This window comes from Mesoplodon bidens (assembly GCF_964165515.1).
Source record: "Mesoplodon bidens genome assembly, chromosome: 1".
Taxonomy (NCBI): Eukaryota; Metazoa; Chordata; class Mammalia; order Artiodactyla; family Ziphiidae; genus Mesoplodon; species Mesoplodon bidens.
This window is the reverse complement of record NC_138176.1, coordinates 137595380-137614591: the sequence shown is the minus strand read 5'-3', so window position 1 is coordinate 137614591 and position 19212 is coordinate 137595380. Positions and strand designations below refer to the sequence as shown.

The 19212-nt window shown below is 39.7% G+C and overlaps 1 protein-coding gene across 2 annotated transcripts in view; it reads left to right on the top strand.

Annotated features, from left to right (window-relative positions):
- The window catches only part of KIT (KIT proto-oncogene, receptor tyrosine kinase), an 84993-nt gene that overhangs the window by 59608 nt on the left and 6173 nt on the right, over nucleotides 1-19212 (top strand). Inside the window, exons 8-16 of one of the 2 annotated variants that reach the window (XM_081234806.1) lie at nucleotides 9961-10075; nucleotides 11719-11900; nucleotides 13092-13198; nucleotides 13293-13419; nucleotides 13693-13797; nucleotides 14082-14192; nucleotides 15416-15566; nucleotides 17722-17813; nucleotides 18344-18471. In XM_081234806.1, coding sequence (XP_081090932.1) covers nucleotides 9961-10075; nucleotides 11719-11900; nucleotides 13092-13198; nucleotides 13293-13419; nucleotides 13693-13797; nucleotides 14082-14192; nucleotides 15416-15566; nucleotides 17722-17813; nucleotides 18344-18471 — 1118 coding nt within the window. Of the gene's footprint in view, nucleotides 1-9960; nucleotides 10076-11718; nucleotides 11913-13091; nucleotides 13199-13292; nucleotides 13420-13692; nucleotides 13798-14081; nucleotides 14193-15415; nucleotides 15567-17721; nucleotides 17814-18343; nucleotides 18472-19212 lie in introns of both variants that reach the window. The other variant, XM_081234805.1, reaches the window with a different exon arrangement.

Below are 19212 nucleotides of genomic sequence, written 5' to 3'. Positions count from 1 at the left end.
TGGGGCAAGATTTTTTTTAATGTTAAATTTAAAATCAAAAGCTAAAAATAGTTTTAAAATTTAAACTTGGACCAGTTGTGTCTATTTTGACATACCATTTTAGCTGAGCCAAATACATATGTAGATCTACTGCATATTTTATTCTGTAAATAAGCTTAGCCCCCAGGGTGAAAGGAATTGTGCTCTGCAAGAACTAGAATGAATAAAAATCAGAATAATAAATGCATGCTATTAGTGTAGGAATTCAGGCTACTTTCACTCAGTGACAGGGATGCATAATTGCTTAATAGATTCAGCTATGAGAAATGCTCAGGAAGATCCTTGATTTTGAATGGTTAAATGTTTGGTGGTTGAAGAATCCATTTGTTTTGAAAATTCCACATGTAGATTTGAGGATATTGTGCGTGTGTGTGTGTGTGTGTGTGTGTGTGTTTGTGTTCTAATCACTTATGTGGAGCCTTTAAGAGAAAAATATATGTATACACGTTAAACTTGAAAATGTTTTAATACTGTTTTTAACTTCTCTAACAAGCCATGATTTACATGGGTCTGGTAAGTAGGCTCACTGATATTAAAGGTGGTTTATAATGGCCAAAAAGTGAAACAAAAAAAATCAGTGATTCTTTGCATTGAACTTTCATTACTACAATTACTCTTGAATTGCTTATTGAAGGTGTATACAGAAATCAGATTCTTAGTTCTAAAAAGAAGTTTGATATCTTAGGTGAAAATGGCCATTTGTTTCCCTTTCAGATCAAAATTGGGAGGAAAATAGAGTTCTAAGAACTATAAAACTACCCAAAAGTGCTTTCTTAATAGGCACTACTCTTTGCAAAATTCCTGCAAATGTTTAGAAAAAGTGACCTCACCGAGATTCTGTAGGTAGCCTGTGATAATGGATTAGAAACTTATGGTCTCTTTGGTTACAATAAATGACATACAGTAAAGGTTTTTATCAGATCCAGGACAAATAAGAGGCCAAACACATATTTTAACCCTGGTTATCCACTTGGCCCCCCTGTCTCTCTCTCTCACACACACACACACCACATTTTCTTTACTCATTCATCCACTGAAAGAAATTTAGGTTGTTTCCATACCTCGGCTGTTGTGAATATTACTGCGGTGAACGTGGGAGTACTGATAATCCTTCGAGATAGTAGTTTTGTTTCCTTTGAATTTATACCCAGAAGTAGGATTGATGGATCACATGGTAGTTCTATTTTTAATTTCTCGAGAAACGTCCATACTGTTTTCCATAATGGTTATACCAATTTATGTTCCCACCAACAGGATATAAGAGTTCTCTTTCTCCACATTGTCACCAACACTTGTTTTCTTGTCTTTTCAATAATAGTCATACCGACAGGTGTGAGGAGATATCTCATTATGGTTTTGATTGGCCAGTAACTTAAAATGACACTAATAGCATTATAAAGTGTTATCTGGTAGCATTTCCAGATCAGTATTATGAATTTAAAATTTGTAGCAAATGATATCTGGGAGCCATAAATAGATCCCTCTCCAATCTCAAAGGTCTATCCTTTAATGACAGACCTATCAGCTGAGTGAGAGCATGGTGGTACTCAGGTGGTGGTACAGGAAGGCCATGAGGACAAGTAAGGTCTAGAGAATGAAAGCGCTTGCCTTTCATCTTTGGGATTACACGGAACACCGGTAATGTTAAGCTCGATTGGATATCCAAACAACGGCTGAACTCTACACCAAATTAATTCTCAAAATCACCGATTTCCCTCCATTTATGGCAGAGTGTTAACAGGGGGTTGAAACAATTTAAGGAAATGCTAAATAATATATTATTTCTAAACCACGGCATCATATAATTAACATCCTGTCTGGTGTAAGCGATTATTTATAGATCATACAATATACCCAAATCAGTCAAAGTAATAAATCATCTAGAATGAGGCTTCTTCATGGGAGTGTTTCCCTTTGACCACATCTACAGAATCTGAGCTGCTTTTTATGTATTTTTTATTTTGGGTCATAGTTAAATCCAGTTATGGATAGCTAAGCTATCCTTCTTCCAGGGAGAAGCCACCCTAAGTGCAACACTGTGCAAATAAAGCACATGCGCAGCCCACCATTTGCCGTAGGTGAGGGTAGACCTAACAGGACAGCCGTGTAGCTAGATGGCTTTGGACAGTCTGCCAGCCAGCCAGCCAGCCATCTGGGTCATCCACCTGGCTGGAAGTTTCAGTGACTTTATCCAGGGTAAAATAATACCCGGGGTGGCTGTGGCAGTTTGGGGGTTTGGGGCACCTTTCCAGATCCTCATGAGTCAAGAGAACAAAGTTACTAGGACTTTGCCTTTTGGGAAGGTGGAAATGTTTTCCTACCTCTTAACCTATTAGCCTTTCTATTTCCATTTTTTAAAGATGATAGGGCCTTCCAAACATTTGGGTGTCCAAACCATACTTGCGGTAGAGGCTACAATTTTAAGACTTACTGCTAATACACTTATCAAGTTTTACTTGAGAAGCTTTGCTGTTTAGTGTTTTTCTGTTTTTTCTTTTCTTTTTTCCTACTAGGTGGATTCTATTAGACCTACTCCTATACTAAATTACTGGAATTCTTCAACATTAAATAAAGCTAGTGCTAAACAGACCTCCTTTCTCTGATTTATTTACTTGCTTTTGAGAGTTTGCTGTAAGGCTACCACAGTAACCAGAATGTAGCCTGGTTTGTGCAAACATTTGTATACATGTGTTTTTAGCTTTAAACAATTTTTTCTTATTATAAAAATGTTATGTGAAGGATAGGATAACTTGAAAACACAAATAGGCAAAAATAAGAATCAAACAAGTTTTAATTGTACCTTTTGAAGTTTATTTACATGTTATGGATTACCAGTGCTAATATATCTCTTATATATATCTTTACAGACCATTTTTAAAACTTTTTTTTTTTTGTGGGGGTGGAACAAGAATGAGGTTCTTTCGCTAACTAACCTTGTGTGCTTTGGTGCTGAGCAGTGAATGCACTGTAAGCAATCTTCCATGCCATAATATTTCTTCTACAGTATTACTTTGGTAATCTCATTGCATGGCTATTTGATAATTTCTTTAACCCGTATTTGATACCATTTTGAGACATTGTGGTGTGTGAGGGTGGGACTCTGAAATGATGTGACTGAGTTTTTAAAGAAACCAACCAAATGATTATTTAAAGTTTATAATTATCTTGTTTAATCTCAAATGAGCGACCTCAGCTAAGTGCCTGGAAGTTGATAAGGTTATCATCTGTCATCTTTCATGCTCCTATGTCTCGAACATATGTCACGGAAGATACGCTGTGATGGCTTGCAGGACAGTTCCAAATTAAGGAATAATTTTCAGATCTTCTTAGTATGGGTAGTTAATCTATATAAAAATAGTTTCTTATCTTTCTACATTATTTTTTTTATAGGTAATTTGAGACTTGACAGTATCTGAAGTCTGTTTTTATTTTCTTTTCCTGAACTTGAAATGAGTTTTTGTTCTTAAATTGCTTGGGAGTTATGAGTGTTGTTGTTTTTTTTTTCGTTTTTTTGTTTTGCGGTACGCGGGCCTCTCACTGTTGTGGCTTCTCCCGTTGCGGAGCACAGGCTCCGGACGCGCAGGCCCAGTGGCCATGGCTCACGGGCTCAGCCGCTCCGTGGCATGTGGGATCTTCCCGGACCGGGGCACGAACCCGTGTCCCCTGCATTGGCAGGCGGACTCTCAACCACTGAGCCACCAGGGAAGCCCATGAGTGTTGTTTCTGATGTGGCACCTTAATATCTCCTTCTCCTTATGAAGAGGATCTCTGTGGATGCAAGAATTGCTATAGACATTTAAATTAGAAGAAAAAAGGAATATCATGGCAAACTACTTTAGAGTTTGATTCTCTTATATTTTGAAAAAAATTTAGGAAATGTGTTGGTATCATTTTTCTTTCATGTCTCATTAGAAAGTTGGTCTGGTGGGGTCTGTTGGTAATTTGGAGATCTGTTTAATCGCTGAACCAATTGGAGGACAGGGAAACCCATCTAGATCGTTAGGCCCTTTGTTGGTGTGGTCTGGCCATTATTTCATGTTTATGGTGGAAAAGCAGGAGAAGAGGTTTAGGTTTGGAACCATGTAAGCTTCAGCTAGAATTGACCCTGGACTTGGGATATACTTCTGTGAAAATAACATGAGTAGTCCCTTTCATATTAGTGGAACTTCTGCTCTATGGAAATTTCCTTCCCAATTGAACCACATGTGTTCTTACATCAAATTAGCCCCCTTCAGTTACAAATGTATACAGCATCATCTATAATGTAGTAGAAATTTAAATTAATCCAAGAATAGGTACATAATCTTTCCATGGGCATTGTTTCAGTAACCCTTCTCTTCCACTTCTGAATTATGTGGCAAATTGAGTTCACTACTCATACAGAGTAGAAAAGTAGCACTTTATCACATGCCTGCACTCCTTGGCAGTAGGGAGGGTTGCATTGTGATATATTACACATCCCCCCTCCCTGTCTAGGTCACCCAGTGATGGTGCTCCTGTAAATTGGGCACAGTGATTCTGGCTGAGGAAGGCTTTCTCCAAGTTGTTTCATCATTTTTTTTTAAAGCTAACTTTCAGGATAGGGAGATCTTTTTTGATGGCTGTTTAGAATAAGGATTGGCAAACTATAGCCCTCTGGCCAGATTTGACAAGCATCCTGTTTTTGAATGGCCCATAAGCTGAGAATTTCTTTCTTTCTTTGGGGTGGCGGGTGGGTGGTAGGAATGGTTGGAAAAAAAAAAACACCAGAAGATTTGTGAGATGTGAAAATAAAAGTCAAATTTCAGTGTGCGTGAATAAAATCTTATTGGAACACAGCCTTGCACATTTGCTTACATGTCTATGGCTATGTTTGTGGCAGAATCGAGTATTTGTGAGAGACCTATGGCCTCTAAAATGTAAAATATTTGCTGTTTCACCTTTTACATTAAAAAATTGCATACCTTTCATTTAGGACATCACTTCAGTAGGAGAATGATTTTTTTTTTAAATGATAGACACTCTGCTAAACAGAACTGGATGTAGGACACTATAGTTGAAGTTTTGTTTCATTTGTTAAACAAATTTCTATTAAAGTACCTATATGCCAGTTGCTGGATATCTTTAAGAATGTATAAAACAAAATGTATTTTCTTTTATTTTTTTTTTTGAAGTATAGTTGATTTACAATGTTGTGTTTCTGGTGTACAGCAAAGTGATTGAATTGTACATACACAAATAGTACATATATTCTTTTTCATATTCTTTTCCATTATGGTTTATTACAGGATATTGAATATAGTTCCCTTATAGGACCTTGTTGTTTATCCATTTTATGTATAATTGTTTGTATCCAAAATGTATTTTCAAAATGTCTGTTCTGGGGATTTTTTTTTTTAAGTATTAAAAAAGTATGATATTCCTTTTATAAGTAAAAGTTAACCTGAGCTTTTTAATACTTCTATTTGAGTTGATTTATATTCCTTTATTATAACGATATTATGGCAGGAACGTAGATTTGACTCAGACCCAAACCATGATCGTGACAAATTGCTACAAAGCATTGCTGTATTGCCATTAAATATCATGGGACCCACAATTGTAAAAACATACCCACCCGTAAGATCCCTCTTCATTTTGTCTTTTGTTGTATGGACACTTAAGTCTGTGTTCTTTGCTGATTAGAGAGTGTGGGCAGATGCACATTTGTAGCAGGAGTTGGTGGAGGTAGTTAAGTGGAGCCAAGAACTATACTCAGTGCTTCCCCACCAGTTACCTGTGCACCTCCTCCCACCCACCCCCCAGCTCTTGTTGTCTGTGCTGTGTTCTTTAAAATTCGATTTGTCCTTGCCTTCCGTATGGACATGATGTTGGTGAAAAGGAATATTTTGTAAGATCACATATCTGTGGGGTAAGTCAGCACATGGTTGGGATTTTTAATTGCATGAGCAATAAATTCTCAGAAGAGTTATAAGCACTCTGAAATCTGCCTACGAGCTGATCAGTGTTGTCGGAGACGCCAGATGACTGAGGTCCACAATGCTTTGAAAGGAGGCAAGGCTAATTTTTATCTCCACAGGAAATACATAGCTTATACACCTCTTAGGCTTATCTAAACCTCCAACTTGGGAGGAATTAAGGAATGTGTCATTTGGTATACTGCTGATTGCAGAATATCTAAGAAAACACTGCTCAGATTTAACCTGGAGAATTGCAGGGAGTTATGTGTCTTTAAAAGCAAAATGTATATTTAATGCCTTAGACGGTGCGTTGAGGCACTTACAAAATGCAGATGAGCCCAGATTTTCATTTTTAGGAATCAGAATTATACCTAGCTCATTCTTTATGCATTAAACATTTTTTGTAGTGCAACTTGCCATGTACAGCCCAAACGGTACTCGTGTAATTTAGCCTTTTCACAATGAGGTCTCTTGTCACCAACATTAGGGACAGGGCTGGAATTAGGATGAGGCAGGAGAGATGCCTAGGTTGCCAAATTTAAGGAGGTGCTCACTCAGGGTGCCAACCTGTATTTGCAAGACCTAGAGGGTGAGAAGCTTCTTAAATTCCTCGCCTTAGGTGCTCTTCTTGCCTCACTCTAGTCCCGGCCCTGATAGGGTCCCTTGAAGATTCTCTAAAAAAGCCCTTTGCTGGGTCAGATACTCAACTTATTAAATCTCTGGAGATGGGGCCCAGGAATGTGCATTTTAGCCTCATCTCTTCATGCTTCAAATGCACACTGAAGTTTGAGGAGCCCTCTGAGCTTGGTTTGCCAGCCTAAGGTCTAACAGGACAAAAGCTGCTCTATTAGCCTTAGGTTAGGTTGGGATAGTAGCTTAAAAATCTGCCTAATTAACCAGCATGCAGGAACAAGTAGGTCAGCCAGAGCGTACCTTTTGCCAGCCCTGGCCGTTGTATAACTGCTACCAGGTGTCATGCTAGAAGGCTTGGATCTTAGAGCACTTGCAACCAAAGCTAAATGCAATTGATTATGTAATTTTCAGCTGTTCCTTTTTTTTTTTTTTTTTTTTTTTTGCCGTACGCTGGCCTCTCACTGTTGTGGCCTCTCCCATTGCGGAGCACAGGCTCCGGACACGCAGGCTCAGCGGCCATGGCTCACGGGCCCAGCCGCTCCGCGGCATGTGGGATCTTCCCGGACCGGGGCGCAAACCCGTGTCCCCTGCATCGGCAGGCGGACTCTCAACCACTGCGCCACCAGGGAAGCCCCCAATTTTTTTTAATTAAAAAATGTCTTATAGGTTTGTTATTAGCTATGTGTTCACTGTAAAAAAAAAAAAATTAGAAACTAAGTCAAAAGAATGAACTAGAAACTATCCATAACCCTGCTACTCAGAGATAACCACCGTGAACATCATCAGGCATCCTTTCAGCCCTTTCCCCCATACTGAGTAATATTTAATTCCACTAAAAATCTGTCATGTAGCGTTAGGAAGAATGAATGACAAAAGGAAGGTTGGTACGAGGAGATCTGTCTTAAGAACTTGATTCCCATTTGAGTCCTATCCAGTTATCTTTACTATCTACGTGTAGACCTTCCCCTCTCATCATTAATCTCAGTATGCAAAAATAAATCACATAGCCAGGTATATGTGTGGATTTCTTATGTCATGGCCCACTATTGCAAAAACAGTGTAAATCCTGCCCCTACACAGAAAAATCACCATTAGGCTGTTCTTCCAGGTCCCTTTTTGAATTCCTTTGGAATATGAGGGACTTGTTCCTCTGGGGGGACTTAATCATTCAACAGCTCTTACTGTATGTCTGCCATAGGTCAGACTCTGCTAGGAGTCAGAGGTACAGTCAGTGAGACATGGTCTTTGCCCTTGAGAACATACAGTGTGACGGAGGAGGAGGCACACCAGGATATTGTATAAGCGCGTCAGGTGCTCTAAAGGGCTTCAGGAGTAGGGAGGCGAAACTAACCAACTTGGCTTTGGAGAGTTGAGAATGGCTTGGAAAAGAAGATGACACTTGAATTGAGTCCAGAGAGACCTGCCGTATGGTGCCTGCAGTCTTCAGCAAATAGCATTCTCCTAAAGTTCCACTGCTTTCTGTGTTACGTCCTACTTTTCAGCCTGATCACACAGTTGCCCATGATAATTAAATGAAATTTGCCAGATGGATGCTTTCGTAAGACGATGGCTTGTCTTCTTGCTCTATTTGTGAAAGCTGGCATTGGATCCAAACTCTCAAGGATGCCCCTACCTTGAGACTGCTTTTGGAGTGTTGCTCTTTTGTGTATATTAGCCAAATGGCCTGCGCATCAGCAGGGCCAGGTTGAATGACAGGTGGGTGTGCCATGCATGCAGACACTCTGATCCCTGCCAAGCCATTTGCCTGCAAGGAGGTGAGGTGCTGAGATGAGAGGTTGTTCTACAAAGATGTCATTTATCAGCTACTTCCTTCCTTCAAGGAAATAAGCTTCTGATCTGTCAGTCTTTTCCTCTGACCATGTATATTTTTCCTATCAGTTGCAACATAATCAATGTCAAATTCCCAATGCATCAGGTTAAAACACACACGTTATCATGCTATCTTGAAGCAGTTTTTAGATATTGAAGAGAATATTTAGAGTGGCAAACAGTTAACCTAATTGGTAGCAAACTTGATTAACCAAGGAGGGTGGGTACTCTGAATAGAAAAGAATAACTGAATAAATGAATAACTAATAAATTAGTAATTAATACATTTATTGTTTCGTCTCTGTGAATCATTCTTGGTTCTTTGTGTGCGCCATCTCATTTAGTTGTCACAGCATCCCTATGAAATGGGTACTCTTGTTATTCCCACTGGACACCCGAGGAGACTTGGTGGAAGGCAGAGAACCTCCAAGTGTCGGAGCTGGGGTGCAGGTCTGTCTGCCGCACGCGGCCGCCTGTAGCTCTGTGCTCATGCTTGGCGTCGGCACATGCGATGCTGTACCAGGGATGCAGGATGAGCACATCACCATCCCTGCCATCAGGTGCTTACAGTGGAGCTTACTCATTCTCAAAGGGTTAGAATCCTTCAGATATATTACCAGTAGAACAACTGTATGTAAATTCATCTTCCATTCACTTTAGAAATAATCTCAAGAATTTTCAGTGCTTTAGGGCACCCTTGATTGAACATCAGTTGATTATTATAGTTACACAGAAATGTCAAATTCGAGCATTCCTGCTGATACAGTTTACTTTTTCAGTGATTATACTCAGGTTTAGACATATGTATAAATTAAACTCTTGAACTGGTTTCCTCTTCTCATTTTCTGTTCCTGTTTTGTATTTGAAATAAAAGTTTGGAGTTAAAAGCCCGTACTGGGTTTTACTCTTATGTTTTGGCTTCTCTGTAAAAGGGTGATTCACCTCCTTATCTGCACCACCCCCTTCCACACCCCCACCCAAAAAAAGGGGAAATTTCTGAGGGGGGGATACTTCTCTTTTCCTATAACTCCTCCTAATTTCTTCTGTTCTAGTTCCTGCAATAACTTGAAATTCCTATGAAAGTTTCAATCATTTGAAATCCTGATGGCAGGAAACCTTTAAACTGGATTTCCACCTTTAAGATAGTTGGGAATCCTAGAATCCTGATTAGATGCCATCTTTCAGGTTCCCCCTCACTGGAAACAGAAACCCTGCCCAGTGGTCTTGCAACCTCAGCCTTCCCCGGGACAGGGAGATCTCGGAGACCCTGGCATCCGCAGGATGGACAGTCCACACGGGGGCTGGGCAGCTCTAACTGGGAAAGCCTTTCTTGGTCAGACCCTCACATCTGCCTTCCCTGTGCCTTCCACTCACTGGTTCAGATTCTCCCCTTTGAACAACATGCTCCTGGGGGTCCGCTTCGGCCTCGAGAAAGTTTTTGAGGATTCAGAAAGAGTGGAGTGAGCCTTGGTGAGGTTTTCCAGCAGTCTGACATAAGGCCACTTCTCTCTCCCTGCAGCAAAGCCAGAAATCCTGACTCGTGACAGGCTCATGAATGGCATGCTGCAGTGTGTAGCAGCAGGATTCCCAGAGCCCACCATCGATTGGTATTTTTGTCCAGGAACCGAACAGAGGTGAGATGATTATTTTGGGTACTACTTAACATGCATGAGGAAAGGACTGCAATTCACTTGAATTTCAAATATGTTTTCAGATTTTAAAAAAACCAAACTTTGTTTTGATTATTTTTTTTTCTATCCATGGGGCTTTTTAAAGGACATAATTGCTATATTTTTCTTGGTAGACATGAATTTTGTTTGCTGAAACATGATTACTGAATGACTTCTCTATTTTGATGGTTATCTTCTTGGATTTATCATGCAATTTCCACCCTGCAGGTAGATAAAGCAATTTTCCAGGACAGAGTAATTAGATTTCCAATCTATACACAGGAGGTAATATGTGTGGGAAATGTGGCTGTAGTTATCATGAAAAAAATTACCTAGGAAGTTAATTGCCAAGTTACCAAAAAGTAATGATTGCACAATTACCACATACATGCGGCGTTTGGGGCTATGTGTTTTAAAAAGGTTTTCTCCTTGATTGAGGTGCCCAGGCCCTGAGCAGAGCACATCTGGCATTGTACTTCCTCTCCCTCACAATCCACACTTAAACCTTAAATTGTCCTTTCACATTACCTGAAGATGAAAATGGGGTCAGCATTGCTGTTTTTATCCATCAAATGCTATTTTACACTCAGGCCAGTGTAACGTCACAATCATTTAAATAGTAAGGATAATAATAGAAATTTCATTTTTCACAGAATAGGCCTTTTTTGTCAACACCAAGTTGGAAGAGGTTATATAGGATTGTTGTTCTCAGCTGAGTTTTAGTGGAGTGTTTTCTTTGGGGAGTAATAGGGTGTTCAAGACCCCACAGGGGAAGCAACCACAGTAGTTTTAGACATCTGTTGAGCAAATATTTATGGAGTTCCCCCTGTAGGCCAGACATGGGTCTAGTGAACAAAACACCTGAGTCCCATTTGTGAGTTTATATTCTAATGGACAGAGATGGGCAGAAGATGAAATAAATAACTACCATATGCAGGTGTTAAGTGCTAAGGGGGAAAGTAAAGAGCAAGGTAAGGGAATAGAAAATTGCCAGGCATATGGGGGGGATAATTTAAAATAGGGTCATCTGAGTCTTTGCCACCTGGAGTCCAGCCCAGCGGCATGATCGTACCTCAAGCCGTAGGGTCCTCACTTCTGGTGTTTGGCGGCTGGCCCTGTCTTCATCCTCATAGACTTTACTGCTTTCCTCCTCCGCGCTCTTCCTTTTCAATCCTTCATACGTTCTTTCACCATTTATTTATAAAAGGCTACTGTGTGCCAGGATATGAACCAACCGTCTTATTGAATTCATCTCTGATCCTTTCGATAACCCTCCAAGATGGGTATTACCACCCCAAGTTTACAGCTGTAGGAAATGAGTCTTGGAGGGTTTAAGTACTAGTCAGTCGGAAGTCAACAGAATAGGTGTTTGGGCCCAGATTTCAAAGCCACTTCTCACTCTGAAACCTCTTTCTTCTTTTCCAAGCGCTTTTCTTGCTCATGGTACCACAGACATGCTCATCCGTCATCACACTCTTCAGTTGTAAAAGGAAATGTCTGATTACAAACTTCTGACTTAGTTTTAAAAGTATGCCACATCCAATGTGTTTGATCGATTGATTCTTTTTCCTAGAGTAAGTCTGCACTGCTGTTTTTTTTCCCGCTAGATGTTCTGTCCCCGTTGGGCCAGTGGATGTGCAGATCCAAAACTCATCTGTGTCACCGTTTGGAAAACTAGTGGTTTACAGCTCCATTGATGACAGTGCCTTTAAGCACAATGGCACGGTGGAGTGCAGGGCTTACAACGATGTGGGCAAGAGTTCTGCCTATTTTAACTTTGCATTTAAAGGTAACAGCAAAGGTATATTTCTTTTTAATCCAATTTAAGGGGATGTTTAGGCTCTGCCTCCCATGTCAATCATGATTTTAAGTCCATTCCATCACTGGCCATGTCATTTCTGGTAATAGTCACATTGCACATTTGATTGTCATCAAACTTACTGTTTCATTCTGTGCTACTTTGTTAATAAAATGTGTGCAGTAACCATGTACTATATGTATTTTATGCGTGTGTGCACGTATGTATGTGTGTGCATATGTATCTATATAAAATTAATTGTGTATTTCCAACGGTTTCCATTAGAAAGGGGTAGAGAAAGAAAATAGGAGAACTAGACTTACTTTATATCTAAACAGAAACAGAATCAGGGCAATTTAAATATTTAAATTCAATTAAAAATTATTTAAGTTGTGATTTAAAATCAGTTATTTTTAACAGATTGCCAGACACCATATCAGAAAGTTAACATTACCTTTTATGAAATCATGTTAGTGAGCTATTTCTTTACCATCTTTAAAATTTGATTCATGAGTGACCAGCTCTCCTAACATAAGTTGAATGATCCATGTGGATGAATTGATGAATTGGTATGAAGTCAGAAGACAAAGGAACTAGACACCTACATTCTTAGGGCTCGGTTTTTGTTTCTTGAGTTGGCAAAGACGAGTGCCAGAAGGTGGTGTTTGTTCAGTTTTTGAGTAACGAGGGGAAGAATCTTACATTGTTCTTCATCATAGGTTTTTTTTCAGGTAGTGCAGTGAAAAGAACACTTTAGAAGTGTTTTTCTCGGTTGTGAAAAAAGCTCAGTGTTCAGTGTAGAAAATTTGGAAAATCAGGAACATAAAGAAGAAACTATAAAATATCCATAAAGGAAACACCTTAAAGTTCAAGGCAGGAATTTGAAGTGCAAAGTTCACTGAGATGTCGCTTTTCACTGACAGACAGCGTAACATTATGCTTGTGCTATGGAAATCGCAACTTCTTTTCCACAGTCATCTGGTTTAAAGCTGTTATTTTAAAAGATTCCTTTGAATAACAAGAATAAGATAATAATCAAGGCAAGGAGCTCAGATGCAACTGGTTTGACTTCTGCCGTGATGGGCAGTAAGGTGGGAGGTGGGCGAGTTGGGGGCAAGGTGGTCGTGGTGAAGATCTGACCCCACTAACAGGTTGTGATTCCACGTTCCTCCTTCATTTTAGAACAAATCCATGCCCATACCCTGTTCACGCCTTTGCTGATTGGTCTTGTGATCGCAGCTGGTATGATGTGTATCATCGTGATGATTCTCACATACAAATATTTGCAGGTAACCATTTATTTGTTCTCTGCCTTGAACGCTGTAATGGCTGAACCATTAACCATTAAAAGATGATGCCTCTTTCCCTTTCTCCCTCCACCAGAAACCCATGTATGAAGTACAGTGGAAGGTTGTTGAGGAGATAAATGGAAACAATTATGTTTACATAGACCCAACGCAACTTCCTTATGATCACAAATGGGAGTTTCCCAGAAACAGGCTGAGTTTTGGTCAGTATGCAACAGGGGCTTTCCACGTAACCTTTTTGTGTACACATAACAGTGACTTTAGGGAACCCCAGTAGCTTCCTTTGTTTTATTCCACCTGAAACAATAAGTGTTTTTTGTGAGATTTCACCACCTTTCATAGATTAGGCATCAAGCACACTTTAAGGAAGTGTATTTAGACAAATTTGTCCGAAATTCTTTATTGGTTTTGAAATGACACAAATAGTCCTTCAGTCCCACCACACCATTGCCACTTACTTGTCTTCCTTTCTATAGGGAAAACCTTGGGTGCCGGCGCCTTCGGGAAAGTTGTTGAGGCCACTGCATACGGCCTAATTAAGTCAGATGCGGCCATGACTGTTGCTGTGAAAATGCTCAAACGTAAGTTCCTGCAGGCTACTGTGCATGCTCACCATCAGTGTCCCAGATTTGTCTTTTTTTGGCTTTGTTTTTTTTTGGGGGGCGGATATAGTTGTTTTACAATGTTGTGTTAGTTTCTACCATATAGTGAAGAGAAGTAGAGTTCCCTGTGCTATACAGCAGGTTCTCATTAGTTATCTATTTTATACATATTAGTGTATATGTGTTAATCCCAATCTCCCAGTTCATCCCAAGCTCCCCCCCGGATTTGTTTTTTGCTAAAATAAGATGTTTCTTAATTTTAGCAAGTGCCCATTTAACGGAGCGAGAAGCCCTAATGTCTGAACTCAAAGTCTTAAGCTACCTCGGTAATCATGTGAATATTGTGAATCTTCTTGGAGCATGCACCATTGGAGGTAAGGCCATGGCCAACCTGACTCTTGTTATGGGTCAAATTATCAAAAGATGGGAGATTTTGATATGGTTTTTGACAATGCTTGATTATAAGCTCCTTGCAATATTTTGACCCAGGCGGCTAACCTCTTGCTGGATTCCTCCACCCCACCACCCAAGCTATTGTACTTAAGAATGTATATTTCAGGTTTTATCATCATGAGGCAGGACAGCCAGGACATACCCTAGTTACAGTCGTGTATGTCTCACCGACATTGACCTCTTGAATATCTCGAGAATGTCTCATCTCCTCCAGAAAGCTTTTCTTTTACCTTGTGAGCTTTTATATTTTGCTGGATGACATTTAGCCACTAAAGGGTTAATGTTCATGTACATACCATCATTAAAAATAGGCCTCTAAGCCTTCCAGCCCTCAAATATACACCAAATGAGCAAACACTTCACTTCTATAAAAAAGAAATTTCCAATTCTGAAGCAGTCATTAGTCCTCTCATCAAGCCTTTCTGTGATGTTGCCAGAAGGCATTTTGGTCAGAAGCAACAAAGATGTGTAAAATGAGCCATTCCTCAAGGTCTGGAGAGAGCCACTGTCAAGTTGACAGGTTTATATAATTTCTTAAAACAACCCCCATAAATGTTGCTTCACCACATCACGAATTGTTCCTGAGAGATTCCTGCCTGAGTTAATTAGTTACCTGTTAACTTCAGAGCTACAGTTTTTTAGGCGTTCACAACACCAAAAAAAAAAAAAAGTTCGACAGATAGGCCCTGGAACACAGGTGATGCCCCGTCATTTCAGGGTTTCCCCCACCTCCCAGTCTCAGCTGGTGGTTCTGGTGGTTGGTTTTTCTATTATGCCACAGTTGTTTTTTGTGCTCATCATCATTTCCATAATAACTTACCAAGAGGCGTGAAGCCCCCATTGTAAACAGAAGTGAATCAAAGGATTCATATAGGAAGCTTGATAATAATATAACGGTGAAAGCTATAACTCCTGTCTAAAACCAGCAGTCATGCATGGCCCCTAATCACTTAGAAATTCAGGTAAAAAGGTTACTCTGCTGCTTTTTGCTAAGCAATGTTAATAGATAGGATTGTACTTGTACTAAGTAGGCTTAGCCTTGAACCTGAGTGTGAATGGCCATGATCACCCTTGGGCATTTTTATGGGAGGCTGGATGGTCTGTATATCTCACCTTTTTCTAACCTTTTCTTAAATGCTCGTAGGGCCCACCCTGGTCATTACAGAATATTGTTGCTACGGTGATCTTCTGAATTTTTTGAGAAGAAAGCGTGATTCATTTATTTGCTCAAAGCAGGAAGATCACGCAGAAGCGGCGCTTTATAAAAACCTTCTCCATTCAAAGGAGTCTTCCTGGTAAGACTGATTTACATAAATAGCTGTTGGCAGGCAGTTCATGGAGTCATGAGGGTTTACAATCAAGGCTGATTCTTTAAAAAAGTGAACCTGAGGTACTTTGAGGTACAAAATCAGAATTATTAAATCATTTAAATGTGATTAATGGTTTAGAAAGTTCAAATGGTGTTTTTAAAGATTGAAATAGTGTTGAACTTAAATTTTTGTTGATTCTTAAAAATGCATCTTTAGTGTTTTTCTAAGCTTTAGTTCTATTCAATTGAATGAATTCTGTACCTATTTCTCTTACCATCGTTCTGTTCTTGTGTGTCATTCTCTTTATACTGTTGAGCCAGGTACTGTATGCATCTTTACAGTGAGACACTGTTTATAGGGAAAGTGGGAAAGGCTGCCAAATTGTCACAGTAAATTCCTTTAAAACCTTTAACAGAATGGCAAAGAGCTCCAAACAGCTCTCTGCCCATAAGTTTCTCACCATCTACCTCTGAATTATTTCTGTATACCTTACCCTTTCTTTTCTTAACTCATGCTCTCAAAGGCACAACTACTCCAGCACATTTTTAAAAATTGTGCCCCATTTTCATCTCTTTCATCCTTGATACCATTCTGAATTTGAGTGATGTGTCAAAGGCTTCAAGTTCCTTTAAGGAGAATTGGTGTAGTTTACAACCAGAATAGAATTCTGTGCCACGTCTTGCCTTTTCTTTCCAAGTGTTGTTAAGATCTGCCATTTAAGATTTCCTAGATTTACCCTGCCCAACAGAAATCATAGTAATCATGCCTAATCCCTTATACTTTATATTTCTGCAGTTGTGTGGTGGGTTTCCTCTTTCCTTTTTATTTACTATATCCCCTACATTTTGAGAAGGCAAGACTTGTCTCCTAAACTTAACCCCAGGCCCTCAAGGAGACCTTGGTAAATATTGTTGATAGGCGGTTACCTCCTAAAGTGTTTTTCTATACCTCTGGCTAAAGTTTTAAATCCTAGGTGAAGCTTTTTAATTTTTTTTTCAATCCTGTAAACTTTGAGTAGTGACAAGTGGAAGTAAAATACAGTATAAACCAAACCATCTTTTGTTAGTTTCTCTAGTGCACATCCTCTTTTTTTTTTTTTTTTACATCTTTATTGGAGTATAATTGCTTTACAATGGTGTGTTCGTTTCTGCTTTATAACAAACTGAATCAGTTATACATATACATATGTTCCCATATCTCTTCTCTCTTGCATCTCCCTCCCTCCCACCCTCCCTATCCCACCCCTCTAGGTGGTCACAAAGCACCGAGCTGATCTCCCTGTGCTATGTGGCTGCTTCCCACTAGCTGTCTATTTTACATTTTGTAGTGTATATATGTCCATGCCACTCTCTCACTTTGTCCATCCTCTTTATATGAATAAATGAGCCACTTTGCCTTATTTCTAAAACCTTGGCCCCTTATATATTTTTTAACTTTCTGAAGTAATGGCCTAAATTGTTCAGTCCTGTGTAGTGTTTTTGTGCTTTGGGATCCCATATGGGATTGGAACCACCAGCACACTCTGAAGGAGATTGTTGTCATGGTGTTTCTATGCTAATCAGAAGCAGGAAGTACTAGAAATCTTGAAGACTCTCCAGCCAAATGTTGCAGATTCAAGAGGTCCAGATGGTTCAGAAAATCATCCAAATTATTGGTGTTTATCTGAACCAAACTTGGTTTTTTTAAACCTTCTTCCATCAGTTGCTATATGTTAGGGATCTCTGTCTGTCTTCCCCCACTAATAACACATCTCAGAAGCTCTGGTTCTTTGTCTCTTTCATCTTGTCTCTCTTGAGGCTAATTTAGAGAGTTTGAAGTAATGTGGGATAATGGTTTTGGTTCTCTGCTTCTCATTAAATCCCTGGTGTCAAGAGATGGGAAATTTCTGACCTGAGTTCCATCTACAATTGAACACAAAAAAGGCCATCTAATTCCTGGGGATTGGACCCGAATGTTGAATATTAAAAACTCATACCTTACTGAACAAGATTTTCCTTATTGAAACTTGGCAGTGCTTTCTTTAAATAAAAGCAGCCTCTTATGTTCAAAAAGGGATGGGGAGATAGAGACTGGCCCTTGTGTGCTCCCCCATTTCCCATTTTATTTAATCATGATTTGATGGATGTTTCACCTCTCCCAGCAGTGATAGTACTAATGAGTACATGGACATGAAACCCGGAGTTTCTTATGTTGTACCAACCAAGGCAGACAAAAGGAGATCTTCGAGAATAGGTGGGTACCTATCAAGCAATAAAAACAACTTCATTGACAGAGGGTTTCTCATACCACTGTGGAATCTAACACCATTCCTGTAGTGACCAGTTCTCCTTTAGGATAGGATACAGTGGCCTAGGATCCATTGCCGTTCGATCCAGTGGCAATGCCAGTGATCAATGGCAGTTAAGGGTTGCAAGTGGATATTTGGGGTCAGAGCGTGTGTTATTGTATCTGAGCATTTTACTGCATATATGATAACATGCATATCAAAATATATCAAATACATATTTTGCATATAAAAATATGAGCCTTTTGTATTCATCTGCTGTCCTTCTTCCCTGAAGATTCTGTAACTTAGCCCAGGATTGGGAATATTAGCTTTGTGATTCAGTACCTACCTGTCCTTAACAATGGGGAGGTGATTTGCCTGCAAGTTCACATCAGTTCCTTGATTACCAGCCCTTGGAGGTATTGTTGTCACTGCCTTTTACTGTCCTTATCTTGAAGGTTTTAATTGCTAGGAAAATCCCTTCTCCTCCTAACAGGTTCATACATAGAAAGAGACGTGACTCCTGCCATCATGGAAGATGATGAGTTGGCCCTAGACCTGGAGGACTTGCTGAGCTTTTCTTACCAGGTGGCAAAGGGCATGGCATTCCTCGCCTCGAAGAATGTAAGTGAGGGTGATTCTCAGAAGAGTCCTCTCCTTGCCCCCATGGCCCCCAAGGGGCATCTTAGAGCCATAGTTAGAAGGCAGAGTGTCATTTGAAATGTGGTAACCCGAAGCAGAGGAAATACAGTTTCTTCATGTTCTAACAGCTGTCTCTTCGGAATTCATGTTCTCATTTATAAGCTTTAAAGTGCAAGCCTGTCTAAAGGAGCTTTCTATGAATATATTTTTATATGCAATGAATTCATTTAAAACTTGGCTTTTAGGATATAGGAACTGCTCTTAGAAAACAGATAATTATTTTATCAGCCAAAGGAGGTGGTACCTCATGTAGTTGCTGTGCTCGGTGAAGCATATACTTGGGTCTTTTTGAAGTTAGACCTCAAATATTGCATGTATGGTTTACAAAGTGCAGGGGAGTAAGGAATCAAGAGAGAGCACTAAACATTTGATCAGAAGGTTGGGGGTGGGAAGAGAATGATGGAACCAAAACAAGGAACATGGTCTCTGGAAGGGTGAGAGGAATTCCTTAGGAAATGGCACAAGCAGAATAGAACGAGGTTACAGAACCTACCCTTAAGTTATCATTGGTGACATTTCCAAACGATTACCAAACTAAAAGAGGATATAGGATGGCTGAAATAAAGAGCCTCTTCCCTTTGTCCTTAGGAGGTATCAAATTGAAGTTGTAGACATTTTAGAAACTCTTTAAAAGAACATTCAAAGAGAAGCATGTAAAATGAG